At 45.2% G+C, this 18,417-nt stretch overlaps 1 protein-coding gene across 2 annotated transcripts in view; it reads right to left on the bottom strand.

Annotated features, from left to right (window-relative positions):
* The window catches only part of PHF2 (PHD finger protein 2), a 202,311-nt gene that overhangs the window by 47,002 nt on the left and 136,892 nt on the right, over positions 1–18,417 (bottom strand). For both annotated transcript variants that reach the window (XM_038772093.1, XM_038772094.1), the window contains exons 9-12: positions 18,141–18,247; positions 14,176–14,267; positions 10,438–10,527; positions 8,289–8,666 (exon numbers count right to left, since the gene is read on the bottom strand). In XM_038772093.1, coding sequence (XP_038628021.1) covers positions 8,289–8,666; positions 10,438–10,527; positions 14,176–14,267; positions 18,141–18,247 — 667 coding nt within the window. The remainder of the gene's footprint in view (positions 1–8,288; positions 8,667–10,437; positions 10,528–14,175; positions 14,268–18,140; positions 18,248–18,417) is intronic.

The raw sequence follows: 18,417 nt of genomic DNA, 5'->3' as shown, positions 1-18,417 counted from the left end.
TAGGTATTGAATCCCTTTTTTATAGATGAGGAAATTGAGGCACAAAGATGTTAAGTGACTTGCCTGAGGTCACACAGTAGGCAAGTGGCAGATCCGGGATTAGAATCCAGGTTCACTGACTCACAGGCCCATGCTCTTTCCACTAGGCCACACTGCTTTTCCAGCCCTTTCACCTGCTCCTTCACCTACACCCTTCTAACCACTACCCCAGTTTAAGACCTAAAAACCTCCTGTCTGGATCGTGTCTCCCCTCTCTAATCTAACCTACATATAGATGCATTAATCATCTTTCTGAAATTGGAATCAGATCACAAAAACCTCCATTTGCAGCATTATGCCTCATGAAACACAAACTTTCTGACTACTGGCTTCAAAACTCTCTGCCAATTGGCTTCCTCTTTCCTATTTGCTCTCTTCTCACAGACTGTATTCTTTGCTCCTCCCAAGCAAACCTCTGAACCCTGGACCAAGCTTGTTTCACATTGAACACATTGCTCATGCCATTCCCCTTGCTTGGAACACCTCTGTCTTCAATTTTAGCAAACCACATTTCTCCCTTTCTTCAAATTCCTTTGAAAAGGCATCTCCCTTATGTGGCTGATTAATCTTCTAATTATTATGATCATACTATCTCTTCAGCTATCTCAGGTCTTATGTAATCAACCTTTCGTACCTTTGTCATTTATTCCTCTATACTCTACACTCACTATAGGCAGGGAATGTGTCGACTAACTCCGTTTTACTATACTCTCCCAAACACTTAGTACAATGCTCTGCATACATCCAGCACTCAATAAGTACCATCGATTAATGTATCAACTTGTAAATTTTATCTATGTTTACATATTCTTTAGTACATGTACATTCCTCTTTTCATATTTTTTTTCTCCCTCAGAGTGGAAGCTTCTCAAGGGCTTAGAATGCCCTCCCTCCACACATCTGCCAAACTAGCACTCTTCCTCCCTTCAAAGCCCTACTGAAAGCTCACCTCCTCCAGGAGGCCTTCCCAGACAGAGCCCCCCCCTTTTCTCCTCCTCCTCCCCTCCCCATCACCCCCTCCCTCCCTCTGCCGTACCCCCTTCCCCTCCCCACAGCACTTGTGTACACTTGTACATATTACTCTATTTTATTAATGATGTGTATATAGCTATAATTCTATTTATTCTGATGGTATTGATACCTGTCTACTTGTTTTGTTTTGTTGTCTGTCTCCCCCTTCTAGACTGTGAGCCCATTGCTGGGTCGGGACCGTCTCTATATGTTGCTGATTTATACTTCCCAAGTGCTTAGAACAGTGCTCTGCACACAGTAAGCACTCAATAAATACAATTGAATGAATGAATGAATGAAAGGGCATATTCCAAATCTTTTACCTTTTTTGAATGGTCTCATAAACATTACTACACCACTGCTGAATGAAGATAGACTCACCCCCAACCCACCAATCATGGACAAAAAAGGGATCTTCCACAGGTAGCAAAACCCCTCCAATGCAGTGCTGAAACATGTCATCCACCACTGAGGAAAAGGCTGAACAAAAATATCACCCAGAAGTGGAGACATGACCTTAGTCCCTACTTTTGAAAAAATAACCTCTGCCATCAAAGCCATGAAAAATGGACAAACTCATGGATCTGGAGGCATTCCTGCAGAAATCTACAAGCACTGAGAGGACCTTATCTCTCAGATCAATCCATGTTTGATTGATTATTGAGCACTTAAAGAGCACAATAAAATAGAGTTGGCAGCCTTGATCTTGTATCTACCCCGGCTCTCAGTACAGTGCTTGGCGCATAGTAACCCCTTAGCAAATATCATCATCATTCATTTGCCCCATTTGAATCTCCAACTTCCAGGGGAGATGTGGCTTTTCTCTTCCCCATTCCCAGCCCCAAAACACTTATGTACATATCCGTAATTTTATTTATTTGTATTGATGTGTATCTCCCCCACTCTAGACTGTGAGCTCGTTGTGGGCAGGGAATGTCACTGTTTATGGTTGTATTGTACTTTCCCAAGAGCTTAGTACCATGCTCTGCACACAGTAAGCACTCAATAAACACGACTGAATGAATCCTTGCCCATAAGGAGGGTTGCACTCCACAGTCAGATTTTTCAACCTCTGGATCAACTGAAGAAATGTCACATGTCAAAAGATGTTACAATAAGCCCATCTTTAAGAAGACAGTGTTACCCTTGCCCTCTTCAGGCTCAGGCTCTGGGGCAGAGAGAAAGGCCCAGGCTACTTCTAATATGGAGCCCTGCACAAAGAGCCTTTGCTGACTTGGCGGTTTTCCCAATTGCTCCTTCTCCTCCCTGGCTCCAAAATGGCTGCCTGAGTTGAACTCCGCTGCGATGTGGAGAAAGAGATTTAAGCCAAGTTGTTGCCCTGACAATATAAGGTGCCCCCCCCAGTGCCCAGAGGATGCTACAACCTGCTAATGCCGCCCTTCCCCTCCCTTCCTCTCTCCCGCCCCCTCTCACCTGTTGCACTCTTCAGGGCGACTCCACGGTGTGCAGCAGGTGTCTCTGTGCCCACGTTCAGAGCCTCCTACCCACTATCAGTGCTCTGCTGTCTGACTGGCTCCAGAGGCCCAGGACTGCCACCCCCTCACAAACACACCCCCCCCCCAACACTGAGGTGTCACAGTGGGACCCCCAGCCCAAGTGCGACCCGCAGCAGCTTCTGAAGCCACTTCAGGACCCCTCCAACCCCTGCCCTATGACAGCTGGGTAGTGACCCTAGCTCCCCAACATCTTGGTAACGTTTCCCTTCCCAACCAGGCCACAGGACTCCAAAATGGTGGATCGGGCCACGAGGTGAAGACCAACGGACCGTTAGAGGAGGGACTAACAGCGAGGAACAGGGACTATTGGAGAACAAGGGATGCCAACTTCCTGCTCACCGCCAATGAGAAGCCACAGAATCTAATGGACAGGACTGAGGGCTTGCTTCTGTGGGAGCATCTTTGGGAGGGCCAAGGGGAGCTGACTGTGTCAGCCAGGGGCGGGCTTATGCAACTGAAAGAATATGTTAAAACCCTGCCCATGAGTAAACGGCCCATGCTCAGTATGGGGACTGCTCAGTGTCTGAGCCCTCCTGGGAGGGAGTGGAATTAAAGGTGCCTGACTTGGAGCAAACTGTGGTCTCTGTTCTCTGGGTTACACCTCAACAGGAGTGGTAGCAGAAAGGAGAGTAAACTGACTGGTAGAACATGGGCCGAGGAGTCAGAAGAACCTGGGCTCTAATCCTGGCTCCTCCACTTGTCTGCTGTGTGACCTTGGGCAAGTCACTTCATTTCTCTGTGCCCCAGTTACCTCATCTGTAAAATGGGGATTAAGACTGTGAGCTTCATGTGTGACAGGGACTATGTCCAACCTGATTATCTTGCATCTACCCCAGTGCTTACAACAGTACTTGGAACATAGTAAGCGCTTATAATGATTATAATAATAGTAATAATTGTGGAAACTATAGGGGAATCTCCCTGATTATCATTGCTGGCAAGGTTCTTGCCAAAGGACTTCTGAAAAGACTACCAAAGAAAATAATCTGACATGCACTACCTGAATCCAAATTTGTCTTAAGACCAAACAGCATTACAGTTTTTTATCATATCCTAGTTAAATTACTGTATCAGTCCCCTCACTGGTGTCCCTGCCTCCTTTCTCTTCCCGCTCCAATCTATACTCCACGCTGCTGCATGGATGACCTTCTTGAAGCATTACTTGGCACATATCTCTCCACTCTAAATATTTCTCCAACTATTTCTGACTTCCAACAACCTTCTTAAGACCTCAGTGCTCCAACTTCACCCCATCTCTTGCCCCAGGTGACCTTGCCAACTACTTCATTGTCAAAATTTAAAACATCAGGTATGAACTCCCCCAAAGTTTCCCTTACTTCCTCAGTTCCTGCTCTCTCTTATCTCCCCATCCACTCCTCATCCTTCCCAAGTGTCTCTCAAAAGATCTTCTGCCTCCATTTTGAAATCTATCCCCTCTATCCACTCTCCAACCCATCCTTTTGCAACTTATAAAACTGCACCCACCTTTCTTCCCTCCCCAACTGCCCACACTCCAATGACTCCTTTCCTTTGACTTTCAAACACACTCACATATCGCCTGTCCTTAAAAAAAAAAAAAAAAAGTTTCCTTGGCCCTACTGCACACCTCCAGAATCTGTACCTTCTTCTCTATCTAAACTGGTACCACTCTGGCCCACACACTTGTAATATTCCATCTCACTTTTGCCATCAACCTCCTCACTAGCCTCCCCTACCTCCAGCCTCTTTCCTCTCCAGTCCATTAATCACTCAGCTGCCCATACTTTTCTAAAACCTTTTTCTGTGCATGTCTCCCCACTCAAGAATCTTCAATGGTTGCCCATCCATCTCACCATCAAGCAAAAGCTTTTCACCATCAGCTTTGCTCAAGAATCTTCAATGGTTGCCCATCCAACTCTGCATCAAGCAAAAGCTTTTCACCATCAGCTTTAAAACACTCAATTGGCTTTCTCCCCACTATCAATCAATCAATGGTATTTTTTTATTGTATTTGTTATGTGCTCACTAGGCATTGTAATAAGCGCTGGGGTAGATGCAAGCTAATCAAGGTACTACTAAGTGCTTAGTACAGTGCTCTGTACACAGTAGGCATTCAATAAAAAATGAAATGAATGAATGATCAGGTGGGACCCAGTCCATGTCTCACATGGGGCTCACAGTACTAATCCCCATTTTACAGATGAGGGAACTGAGGCATAGAGAAGTTAAGTGACTTACCCAAGGCTATACAGCAGACAAGTGGTGTAGCCAGAATTCGAACCCAAGTCCTTACTGAGCACTTACTGAGTGCAAAGCACTGTATTAAGCACTTGGGAGAGTATAATGTAACAGAGTTGGTACACACATTACCTGCCCACAATGCGCTTACAGCCTAGAGGACGAGACAGACATTAATGTAAATAAATAAATTACGGATATGTGCATAAATGCTGTGTGGCAGAGGGAGGGGTGAATAAAGGGTGCAAATCCAAATGCAAGAGTGATGCAGAAGGGAGTGGGAGAGGTGGAAATGAGGGTTTCTCTCCCACTACAACACCAACTGAACATTTCACTCCTCTCATACCAACCTACTCATCATACCTCACTCTCATCTCTCTCACTAACAACCCCTTGCTCAAACCCTCCCTCCTGCCTGGAATTCCCTCCCCCTTAATATCCAACAGATCACCACTCTCCCGATCTTCAAAACCCTATTAAAATTACATCCTCTCCAGGAAGCCTTCCCTGACAATTCTCTCATCGCCCCAATCTATTTCCTACACTCCAGCATCACCTATGTACTTGAGACTATACCTCCTCAGCATTTAGGTACTTCTTTCCCTTAACCCCCTAAACCTCGATACTTGTGTGTGCATCCTTATAGTTAGTTGCCTTCCATACCTGTAATTTATTTTAGTGTCCATCTTCAATGCTGCACTGTAAGCTCCTTGAGGGGATAGTGTCTACCTACGCTATTGTACTTAGACTAGACTGTACCAAGCGCTTAGCACAGTGTTCTGAACACAGTAAGCACTCAAATACTGCTTCCTATTATATCTTCCTACACACACTACTCGTAAGTAACTTGTGTCTGTCTCCCCACTTTCAATTGTGAGCTCTTTAAGGGCAGAAGGCATGTGTCTTGCTTCTGTTGTCTCCCTCCAATCATTCAGTATTGGCAAGTTGTGATATAAAGTAAGCTTCTGAAATGAGGGAATGTCAATCAGTCACTCAACAAGCAAGTACGGCATATACACAGGGGCATAATAGCACCATTCTAGTGGGTTGCCATCATTCTGATGTATCCTGAGAAGTCAATCACATGTCCCCAGAACTTGAAAGACCTCTGCTGATAGCCCAATTCTGATTCCACTCTCAGATGACAATGCTGGGAAGAGGGACTGTCAACAGACGTATTGAGTTGTTTAGTCCCCTGCCGGTATTATTTAGCACTGGATGCATTTAATGTCCAGTATTTTAAGCACCCAAACTGTCTCCACCTCAGGTCCTGCTACTAAGTTCCACAGCTTGGAAACAATGACCATGTTAATGGGGTCCTGGGAGAGGAAAGCAAGGGCTCTGTAGCAAGCTGGGGAGGTCAGCGGACCTCTTGGAAAACCATTCTAAGTTTCAGGCAGACACCCAGAAAGTGAGGCCTACATGTTACACTGCACGCCTGGTGTTGTTCAGCATCACGTGACAGTCAATATCCGAGAGGGCTCTCACTGTCCAACCTAACCAGAGGATCCAAGCTCTGTCTTGCTGACCCTGCAGAACCTGGATGACCTTGAGTAAGTCATAACCTCCCTGGGCCTCAGTCTCCGATCTGTGTACAATGGGGATGGCCATACTGGGCTCAGAGCCTCATCCCTAAGAGAATTAATGAGACAGGATCTAGAAATCTGTATAGAAAGCAAGGAGAGGGGACAAACAGCTTCAGGGGATGAGAGGCACTGACTATTTACTATGACCCATCCCTGGATATGCAACAGACACCTATCTTGCCTTACTCCAATGTGGAAGCTGAAGTTCAAATGTTGGGCAGGCTATGGCAGTTGTGACAGTAGGATTGTATTCTATTCCATTCTATATTCATTCATTCACTCATTCAATCATATTTATTGAGTGCTTACTGTGCGTAGAACATTGTACTAAGCGCTTGGAAAGTACAATTTGGCAACAGAGACAATCCCTACCCAACAACGGGCTCACAGTCCAACCCGATTTGCTTGCATCCACCCCAGCGCTTAGTACAGTGTCTGGCACATAGTAAGTGCTTAACAAATACCATAATGATAATAATTATATATAGCCTTGCCTGAGTAGTAGGCCCCTTAAACTGTTCGAGTTCCAAAGTTCAGTAACTCTCATTGCATTTATTCATTCATTCATTCATTCATTCATTCAATCGTATTTATTGAGTGCTTACTTTGTGCAGATCACTGTACTAAGCGCTTGGGAAGTACGAGTTGGCAACATATAGAGATGGTCCCTACCCAACAGCGGGCTCACAGTCTAGAAGGGGGAGACAGAGAACAAAACAAAACATATTAACAAAATAAAATAAATAGAATAAATATGTACAAGTAAAAGAGAGTAATAAATATGTACAAACTTATATACATATATACAGGTGCTGTGGGGAGGGGAAGGAGGTAAGGCGGGGGATAGGGAGGGGTAGGAGGGGGAGAGGAAGGAGGGGGCTCAGTCTGGGAAGGCCTCCTGGAGGAGGTGAGCTCTCAGTAGGGCTTTGAAGGGAGGAAGAGAGCTAGCTTGGCGGATGTGCAGAGGGAGGGCATTCCAGGCCAGGGGGAGGACGTGGGCTGGGGGTTGATGGCGGGACAGGCAAGAAAGAGGCACGATGAGGTGATTAGAGGCAGAGGAGCAGAGGATGCGGGCTGGGCTGTAGAAGGAGAGAAAGGAGGTGATGGAGAACCTTGAAGCCGAGCGTGAGGAGTTTTTGCCTGATTTGTAGGTTGACTGATAGCCACTGGAGATTTTTGAGGAGTGGAGTAACATGCCCAGAGCGTTTCTGGACAAAGACGATCTGGGCAGCGGCGTGAAGTGTGGATTGAAGTGGGGAGAGACAAGAGGATGGGAGATCGGAGAGGAGGCTGATGCAGTAATCCAGTCGGGATAGGATGAGAGATTGAACAAGCAGGGTAGTGGTTTGGATGGAGAGAAAAGGGCGGACCGTGGCAATGTTGCGGAGGTGAGACCGGCAGGTTTTGGTGACGGATTGGATGTGAGGGGTGAACGAGAGAGCGGAGTCGAAGATGACACCAAGGTTGCGGGCTTGTGAGACGGGAAGGATGGTAGTGCCGTCAACAGTGATGGGAAAGTCAGGGAGAGGGCAGGGTTTGGGAGGGAAGATAAGGAGTTCAGTCTTGGACATGTTGAGTTTTAGACGGCGTGCAGACATCCAGAAGGCAGGAGGAGATACGAGCCTGGAGGGAGGGATTTATGGTTGTCCCTATCTTTTTATATTTTTTGTCTTCATCATTTAATCTTTTCCTTATATGTCTGTCATCACCCTCCTCCCTGCTTATTCCAAGATCGTGAGCTGTTTGTCTAATTTCAATCTTTGTATTTTTTCCCAGTGCTTAGTACAGTGTTTGGGTTCCAGTAGGTTGTCAATCAAAACCACTAAATGAACGAATGAGAGGATGAATAAATAAACGGAAGAAAGAACAAAGTGGAAAATGGCAGAAATGTTTCAGAGCCAGTAGTTCAAAGACATACCTTCCCCTTCTTTGGTGTCTCGATCTTCGTCAATGCCTCCTTTGTGTGCGCCTCCAGCAGGTCGAGGTTGGGAATGGTGGGAGGAGCACTCTCCTTGGTTTTCTTCCCTTTCTTCTTACCTCCTTCCTTGACCTTCTGCACTTTAGGAGGCTTGGGGGGTTTGGGAGGCTTGGGGGGTTTGGGTGGCTTGGGAGGCTTGGGTGGCTTGGGCATTTTTACAGTCTTGGGAGTCTTTTTTTTAGTGGCTTTTTCTCCTGGAGGTGGAGGTGGAGGTGGGGGGATTTGGATGGGAGATGGGGGCTCCTCCTTCTTCACTGGACAGGTTTCCTCGGGGGTGACATTGGCACTGACTTCAGGTTTATTGACTTTAGAGGCATTCTGAGAAGGGGAGAGAAATAACCACAAGACAAACAAATTGATAACTGGCTTGCTGGCACAGAACCCTCCCTGTGCCTGCCCCAACTCCAACCCCTGCCCCTCACAGGTTTAGCTTCTCCTATTCTCACAGCTCTTCCATCTGTTGGTAATCACTTAGACGAACAACATCTGCTGTGTTTGTTTCCAATCCAAAAATGGTCTCTCAAAGCTGCCCTAACTTCTTTGGACTTTGATTTGATTGTTTCCCCCCTCGAGGTTGAGTCAACTCTCCATTACTCCAGGTCTTGCATTTCCAGTTTGTGGATTATCTAGGCTGTCTGCTTTACCTCCTCTTCTTTATACTACTCTTCCCCAGAGGTTCCATCCCAATCTGCCTTGCACTACCTGGACAGGAAGAGGAAAAGGTAGCCACGGCCTGCTGCTGCCTTCACAAAACCTGGAGAAGGTTGTGGCAGCTGCTACTGGAGCAGTCATTGTGGCCACGGTTGTGACAGTGGACTCTGAGCTATGAAGAGTATGAAATTCTGCTCCTCTAGCCACGGTACCCTACTGATCTTTGTTTTTTGTCTTTATGTTCACTTAAGTGTTTTGTTTCGGCTCTCTTTATGTGTCTCTCACCAGTTTCCTTTCGCCCTTTATATTTTTAAATTGTGAGTCTCCCCCAAGAGACAGGGTCTGTGTCTAATTCCCATCTTTCCATTCTTTTCCAGAGCTTAGTACAATGCTCTGCGCACAGTAAGCACTTAATAAATGTGTTCAGATTCCTTCAATTATTACTTTTTTTATGATCCGCCCCTCCCCTGGTTGGTTCCTCCAGGAGGGATCTGATCGTTGGTCAAATTTGCCTGGTAAATCCCACGGGACTGAACCCAGGAGGGTGGGTTCAGTGGGCATTAGGCACCCACTGTATCTTGCTTCTCAAGGCAGCAGACATTCTGCTTCCCAGGTCTCCTACCAGGCCCATGTTTCTCTTTGTTTTTTGTTTTACAAGGATAAAGTGCTATGTGCCAACTGCTGTGCTAAGCAGTTGGGATAGATACAAGGTAATCAAGTTTCTTTAGCAAAAGCATAAACTCTAGGAAAAGGGATATGAGAAACTGCAGGAGTTGGGGGTGTGGGGAGCAGTTTGGATGTTGGGGCTGGGAGGGTAATCTGAGCCAGGTCAGATTCACTTGAGACCCAGGCTCCAGGAAAACAGGGTAAATCTGCTTCCCTGAGAATCCCCTGGCTGGCTGGTGCGGGGGGGTTTCTTCTTACTGGAGGCAAGGTGGAGGGAGGCAAGCAGTCAGGAACCCAGGCTTCTAGCTGGAGGGCAACAGAGGCTGGAGTCAGCACAGGTGGTACCAAGGTTCAGCAAGAGCCCAGAACAGGATTTGCAATTCAATCATCTCTGAAACCACAGAGGAATGCTCCCCAGAACCTGTGGTGTGTCCCTGGGGATCATATCTGGACTCTGAGGCCAGGTTATTCCTCAGAGCCATTCTGAGGGGGTGGCAGCAATGCTGAGAACCTCTGATCTGGTATTTGAGGCCTTCAACGTAAATGTAGAGGTGAGGCAACACTGGATGTGAGACTATGAACTGTAGTACTGCCATGGGCTCAAGAATCCCTTGACACATTTCTGTTGCTCCTTTCAAGGCACCTCCCTGCTGCCTTGATTTTTTTTTCTTTTTTCCCTGGGAAAGAGCGAGTCTAAATTCCCATGTGTGAAGAAATCACATCCTTTATTAAGACTAGACAGCACAGTTAATAATCTGGAAAGAACACAAACCTCACTTAATCTTATTTCTTTGGCAAGGTCCTTAATAAGTTGTGCTGGCTTGCAATGCTCTGGGAGCTCATCTTCATGATCTGCCAATGCCTACAATAGAAGATTTTCTCTATTACTTTCATGCATGGCACTTGATTTCAAAGCAGTCAAAGCATTTGTCTATTTCCACCTCCACTTAAACCATGGGAGTGCCAAAAATAGTGGACATATGGACAAACCAGTGGAGTTAGTCTTCCCCTGAGAGTTCATTTAACTTCTTATAGAATCAATAATTTTACCCTGAGAAATATGGCTGGAGAAAGCCCTGAGGAATGGGGAACTTTGGTCTGACTTGCTAAGCTTCAGTGCTCACATATGCCATCTTGACAGGGGATGGTCAGAAAAATTTCAAGGACTCCATTAATGATATATGATCTGGAGATGCTCCTAAGAATTATTGATAATGATGATGATGATGATAATAATAATAATGGTGATATATGTTAAGCGCTTACTATGTGCCAAGCACTGGATTAAACCTTGGGGTAAACACAAGTTAATCAGGTTGGACAATCCCTGTCCCATATGGGGTTGATCGGGAGGGAGAACAGGCACTGAATCCCCATTTTGAAGCTAAGGCATAGGGAGGTTTTGCTTTTGTTTTGTTTTTATGGCATTTGTTAAGCACTTTATATGTGCCAGACACTATTCTAAGCGCTGGGCGAGATACAAGGTAATCAGGTTGGACACAGTCCATGTCCCACATGGGGCTCACAGTCTTAATCCCCACTTTACAGACGGGACAACTGAGGCATAGAGAAGTGAAGTGACTTGCCCAGTCACACAGCAGGCAAGTGGAGGAGCTGGGATTAGAACACAGGTCCTCTGACTCCCAGGTCTGTGTTCTTGCTGCTAGGCCACACCACAGCTTTGTTACACTCCCATTACCCAACCTCCAGTATCCCTGGGCTCTGGGACTCTTCTGATCCTACATTTCCATAGTGCCCAGCAGGGTGAGGGAGCCAGGATCTAAAAATTCCAGCACACAATCTGACAATTAATGTCCCAGGGCTTTCTTGGAGCAAGGGCCTGGGAGTCAGAGAGTTGTGGATTCTAATCCCAGATCCGCCACTTGTCTGCTGTGTGACCTTGGGCAAGTCACTTCACTAGTCCTCAATTACCTCCTCTGTAAAATGGGGATTGAGACTATGAGCCTCATGTGGGACAGGGACTGTGCCCAACCCTATTTGCTTGTACCCATCCCAGTGCTCAGTACAGTGCCTGGCACATAGTAAATGCTTAACAAATACCCTAATTATTATAATTATTCATTCAATCATATTTATTGAGCACTTACTGTGTGCAGAGCACTGTACTAAGCACTTGGGAAGTACAAGTCAGCAACGTATAGAGACGGCCAATTATTATGTGAGATTGGTGGTGCATGGCTCCAAATCCGTTGAGATCAACTGTATTTATTGAGTACTTACTTTGTGCAGAGCACTGTACTAAGCATTTACACCCAGTTCTCCTGGAACAAGCAGGACACTGTATTAAAAAAAACTCGTCTTGTAGTACTCACTGTATCCAATGCCACGTGCATACATACGGCCATTTCTTCCGACACCACGTTGCACTGAATCCTCACAGGCTCGCATTGCCGGAAGAAAGTTCCCTAATTCTGCTGTCTCGGTCTAGCAAAAATGCAGAACTAAGTCTTCTCAGCTTGATGCTCACTAACATCAAATTGCACTAAATGCTATGTTTGCTCTATGTGGCTTCAGACCAAAACTGGAATTTTCTACAGGAAATATAACTGGTCTGGGAGCTGTGACATTAGTGTGATTGTAGACATGTTCCTCTCCCTTTCAACTCCCAATCCATAAAGTAGAAACACAAGAGGTTAGTGAGAAGGGTAAAACACACAGCCATCTGCATACAGAAGAGGTTTCTGTGGATGAGTCCTGCTGATTATTAAGCTGTGATTTTACCAGCTTAGCATCTCTTCCCTTTCCTCCCCTCCATATGTTGTTCCCTTTGATGCTTCCCCTTTCCTACAACTTCACTGAAAGGCAAGAGAGTAGAACATCTGCCGAGAATTTCTGAAATGGTAATGCAGTAATCCCCTGGCTACCAGCATGGAAGGGACCGTTCATTCTCCCTACCAAAACTGGCATCTGGGTTTTCCCATCATAGACACTGTCCTGATGGACGCTCCCTCAGGACACGGCAGGGATTTCCCTTCCTTTTTTGCCTTCCCTTGTTTGGGCTCCACGGTTACCTACAAGGGAAAAAAATGGACCTGCAACCCTGGACCCCATCCTACTTCAATCTCTGCCAGATGCCAGCCCTGTTCATTTGGTTCCTCTTGTGCACCTGAAGGGGCTGCACACCTGATTTGCTCACTGGCCATCAGTGTCAAATGAGCATCCATCACATTTCTCCTCATCCCCTACTGCACAGTTGATTCCATTAAAATTTTCCACTGGCCAAGTAGGTGTAGACACTGCCTTTTGTATCTGACCAGTGACAATAAATCCACCTTCTCAGTGGACTGCCCTTTTTCCTCACAGCCAGACTTGCAAGTGTGATGATGGGCCTGAGGAAGTGAATTTAATTCCAGAAGGCTTGTCGCACCCACTCTGCTTGATTCTAAATAAGCTCAGGGTGAGGAAGGTCTCAGAAATGTATCCACATGCTTGACGGCAAAACATGTTAAATAGCCACATAATTTTTTTATGGCATTTGTTAAGCCCTTACTATGTGCCAGGCACTGTACTATGCACTGGGGTACATACGAGCTTATCAGGTTGGACACAGTCCCTGTCTCACATGAGGCTCAGTCTTATTTCCCATTTTACAGGTGAGGTAACTGAGGTGCAGAGAAGTTAAGTTACGTGCCCAAGGTCACACAGCAGACAAATGACAGAGCCAGGATTAGAGCCCAGGCCATGCTCTATCTGCCAGGCCACGCTGCTTCTCGTGAGGCTAAATGGAGTTTGCACCTGAATTATCCATATACTTTGCAAATACAGACCCAACTTTAGTATTGTATCTTGCCCGAACCCCAGGTTTGCCTGCACCGAAACATTACCCATGGCTAATAATCATGATTAAAACTATTCAACTTCAGCTACCAGCTCTATCTAAGGTTTAGGTTTATTTAATTTTTTTTTAAAAAAACCCTTTGTGGTTCCAAATACCTTTATTAGGAAAGCCTCCTCTGCATTTCCACCTTTACAGTAACACATAATCAACAAAAGGTTGGCGGCTCATTGTGGGCAGGGAATGCGTCTGTTAATTGTTGTACTGCATTCTCCCAAGTGCTTAGTGCAGTGCTCTGCACACAGTAAGCGCTCAATAAATACAATTGACTGACAGTAGCATCTGAACTTCTCTTTCCTTTAAATACCCAAGTCACTTTGCTACCAAATGGCAAACTTTCCTATTGCTAAAACCAAAACATTTCATTATGAAATTTGCCCCAAATTAGCTATTTCCTCACTGAAGGTGCTTTAATATTTCTCCATTTGATATCTTTTAGTACATAAGATGCTTCTAAAGATCCCAGCCAAAAGCTACATCCTTTCCAAAGGAGACCTTCTTGAACATAATGTGAAAAATATCCCAGTGGATGTTAACTAGTGTCCAGATTCCCTTTTTCCAGGGCTCTTTTTCCCAGGTCTAGTTCACTGTCTTCATTAACTGCTACCTCTACTTTACCCACCAATAAGATTCAGAATAAAGATCTTTCCTTACCTGTTTTTTAGTCCAAGACCTGAAAGCACCATTGAGAATTTTAGCTCCTTGAACTAAATGAGGTGGTGGCTGCTGGCCAGATTTGTGCAAACCTATGAAACGGAAACACTTTGTTAGTTTCAGTCATCAGAGCCTCTGACTACAGAATTCCAAGAGGACTGCTGCAATGTTTAAAGTAAAAAGAAAAATACGATTTGAAGCAGAATGCTGACAGCCCCTGCCTGAATGCAAGCAGAACACAAGAGGGCTCTGGGATTAGGATGGTGGCCAGTCAACCACTGTGGAAGATGCTATAGCTAAGGGCCTCGGGGCATAGTAAAATGGGAGCCGAGGTTGCTTCTTTTGGAAACCCTAGAGAGAGCAGGGGCTGGGAACGGGGCGGCTCACAAACTGCCCCTCCCTGGCTCAGCTCCTCTTAGGCACTGCCCCCCTGCCATCCCAGAACACCCACTCTGGGAGTTTTCTTAGATTGGGGCTGAGTTGCGGGGGATTCTGGATTACTTTGTTTATGGTATTAAGTGTTTACTATGTGGCAGGCACTGTACTAAGCACTGGGGTAGATACAAGATCATCCGGTTGGACACAGTCTAGGTCCCATGAGGTGCTCACAGCATTAATCCCCATTTTGCATATCAGGTAACTGAAGCACAGAGAAGTTAAACGACTTGCCCAGTCACACAACAGTTAAGTGGCGAAGCCAGGATTAGAACCCAGGTCATTCTGACTTCCAGGCCCATGCTCTTATCCACTAGGCCACACTGCTTCTCTTACTTCCAGCACTAGTCTGCTGGTCAGCAAGGAGTAAATAGTAGCAAAAGACATGTTACATTTATTTTTGTAGCACCAGTCCTCTCCCAGATCATCATGCTCTCTCCAGTCCATCATTTAGATGGCTTCTGAAACCCTACCCCTTATATAAATCCTTCCGTGACCAATAGGAAGCAGCATGTGGCCTAGTGGAAAGAGCACAGTCCTGGGAGTCAGGGGACCTGGGTTCTAATTTCGGCTCTGCCAGTTGCCTGCTGTGTGACCTTGGCCAAGTCACTTATTTTCCCTGGACCTCAATTTCTTCATTTGTAAAATGGGGATGCAATACCTGGTCTCCTTGGACTTTGAGCCCCATCTGGGTCAGGGACTATATCTGACCTGACTAACTTGTATCTACCCCAGAGTTTAGAACAGTGCTTGACATATAATAAGGCCTTAACAAATACCAAAACATAATAACAATATTGATAATAATAATTGGTAGAGTGCAACTGTTTCCCAAATGCCACCCTGATTCTACATATAACTCTCATGGCTCCTCTTTTCACTTACCATCCTTTAAGAATACAGTTTTTCCCAATTCTTTATTTTCTTTTTTTATATGTTTTCTCAAAATTGGTTAAGTTCTCTGTGTGTCCTTATGTCTGTCCAGATCAGTGTTTTCTGTCTTAGACTGTAAGCAGGGAATTGCAGGGAACACGTCTCCTTAATCTGTTATGGAGCAAAGCACCACCTAAGTGGGCTCTTGAAAAAAATGATTTTGCTTTTAATCTACCAGCTGTCTCTTCTTCCCTGGCACATGGAAAATTATAAATTACTTCTGCCCCTCAGATTTTGATTCCATGCTGCTGATTCCAAGTAGACTTCTTATAATAAAATAATAATAATGGCATTTATTAAGTGTTTACTATGTGCAAAGCACTGTTCTAAGCGCTGAGGAGGTTACAAGGTGATTAGGTTGTCCCACAGGGGGCTCACAGTCTTCATCCCCATTTTACAGATGAGGGAACTGAGGCACAGAGAAGTTAAGTGACTTGCCCTGAGTCACACAGCTGACAATTGGCAGAGCTGGGATTCAAACCCATGACCTTATGCTCCCTACTTGGTTTTTATTTCTTTCCTGACCCCTCCATGTCTATTTGCTCACAATTCTTTGTAAAGTTTTCACTGAAAAAGCATTTACCAATAAAAGTACAAACACCAGACCAAACCTACATTTGCCACAATGTTGAAAGGCTCCAGATTGAGCAACCTGGCGTAACAACTGGGAGAAACACAGGTTTTGAATTTATAAAAAAATTGGCAGTAGATAGGAAATGACTGAAAATCTGGGCACCAGGTTCTGAGGTAAAGTTCTCAAAGTTGACAGGGCCTAGAAGATAATGGTGATGCCCTTGTAGCCCAAATTGCCACCCAAAATACATTTTTCCCCTCTCTCTACAGTTCAGGGATTTGGTAGGTAACACAGGTATCAGGCCTTGATTTTCAGCTGAGGAGGGAGAGAGGGGCAGCAGAATTTTACAAAGTAGAAAAAGATTCTACTCATTGGCAGGTCTCCACCCACTGCTCTCCCATATGACCTACAATCCCACATCTAATCTCATCTCCAGAACATCCCAACTTGGATGATCCACTGGTACCTTAAACTCAACATGTCTAAAACAGAACTACTCATCCTTCCCCCTAAACCCATTCCTCCGGCTAACTTTCCCATCTTAGTCAACAACACCACCCTCCTCCCTGAAACTGTCCCAGAAGCCTGAAACCTTGGTGTCAGCCTCAACTCCTCTTTGTCTTTCAACTCTCACATTCAGTCTACTGCCAAATCCAGCTGGTTCTTGCTAACATCTCTAAGATTTGCTCCTTTCTCTGCACCCAACCTGCAACAAGTTCTGGTTATATCACTGCTGCACTATAGCATCAGCCTTCAGGCCTGGTCTCCCTCAAACCAGCCTCTCCCCGACCCTCCAAATCTACATGCCCCACTGCTGCGTAGATTATCTTCAAGTCTTTTTCGACCCAAATCTCTCCTCTCCTCAAAACCCTCCACTGACTTATTGGGTCTTTCCACATCAAACACAAACTCCTCCCAATCGGCATCAAGGTTCCTCACCAACTATCTGCTCTCTTCCCCACCATTCCCTAACTCGCTACCATTGTTTCTCTCAAGCTAACCCTGTAGTCATCCCTTGCTCTCGAATCTTCCACCTCCATCCCCTCACTCACGCTCTTCTCCCAGCCTGGAACACCCTCCCTTCCCAAATCCAACAGACCACAGCTCTCACCGCATTCAATGCCCTTCTAAAATCCCATCTCCTCCAACAAGCTTTCCCTGATTCATTTCCCAGCACCTATCAGCCACCTCTAGCATTTGAGAGCATTCATCTTCAGCACTCTTATGTGTATATATATATATATATATATATATATATATATAGGTGTGTGTGTGTGTACATATACATATATATATATTTATGTACATATACATATATATATATTTATATACATATATATATATATGTGTGTGTGTCTAGTCAAATGAACTTTCAATTAATTTAACTACTCCTGTAACAACTTTCATGTTTTCTCCCCCAGAAAATTTGTGGGCAGGGAAGGTGTCAGTTGCTATTTCTGTTCTTCCCAACCACCTAGTACTGTGCACTGCCCAACAGGTGCTCCTACTACTACTGCTGCATTTGACTCACTACCATCCAACTGATACCCAAGGCAAAACTATCATTTGCATTCGGAAAAAGTTTTTGCTCCCTACATTCTTCCCCCCACCCCACCCCCGCCACCGGTTTTCACATCCCCTGGATCCATATGTGCCCGCCACTCATTTTAAAATATCAGTGCCCAGCCGACCACCTTCTCAAGCAATCGGTGGGGTGGGGAGGTATTTGCAGAGTACCCTGGAAGTGTGCACACATAAAGGTGTCAGAGAGGGATTGGGTTTAAGCACTATTGGAGCAAAATGATAGACTTCATCCTGCAGACCAGTTGCTCCCATGGAGTTGGCAGCCATGATTGGTTATAGGTCATAGTGGGTGAAAGATGAGAATTTGCACCTTCTGACCTGCAGATTTTCTGCATTCTGTAGTGAGAGCAAAAAATGGGAATTGCATCCTTAGCAGATACCACATACAGTATGAGCTGAAGAGTGCTGAAGTTTGAAAAACAAAGGAATAGTTCTCTACCTTTGAATGTCTCTAGCAGATGCTTTCCCATATACCAACATGCAGTTTCAAAGTTTGGAAACTGAGTGAGACTGCCAATTTTCAGTCTTCTTTCCACTTCATATGCTCTGTGATCCAAAGCAAAATGCACTTCAGTATAATGAATCACAGGCAACATTAAATAATAAAAATAAAACATCCAAGCCAAAACCAGGCAATCAGCACTAAAACAACAGAGCAGCAAGACATATAAATGCAAATGTTTTATGACTTTACTTTTCATATTTGGATTTCTTGT

This window comes from Tachyglossus aculeatus, chromosome X1 (assembly GCF_015852505.1).
Source record: "Tachyglossus aculeatus isolate mTacAcu1 chromosome X1, mTacAcu1.pri, whole genome shotgun sequence".
In the NCBI taxonomy this organism is placed as follows: Eukaryota; Metazoa; Chordata; class Mammalia; order Monotremata; family Tachyglossidae; genus Tachyglossus; species Tachyglossus aculeatus.
This window is presented reverse-complemented; position numbering and strand designations above follow the sequence as displayed.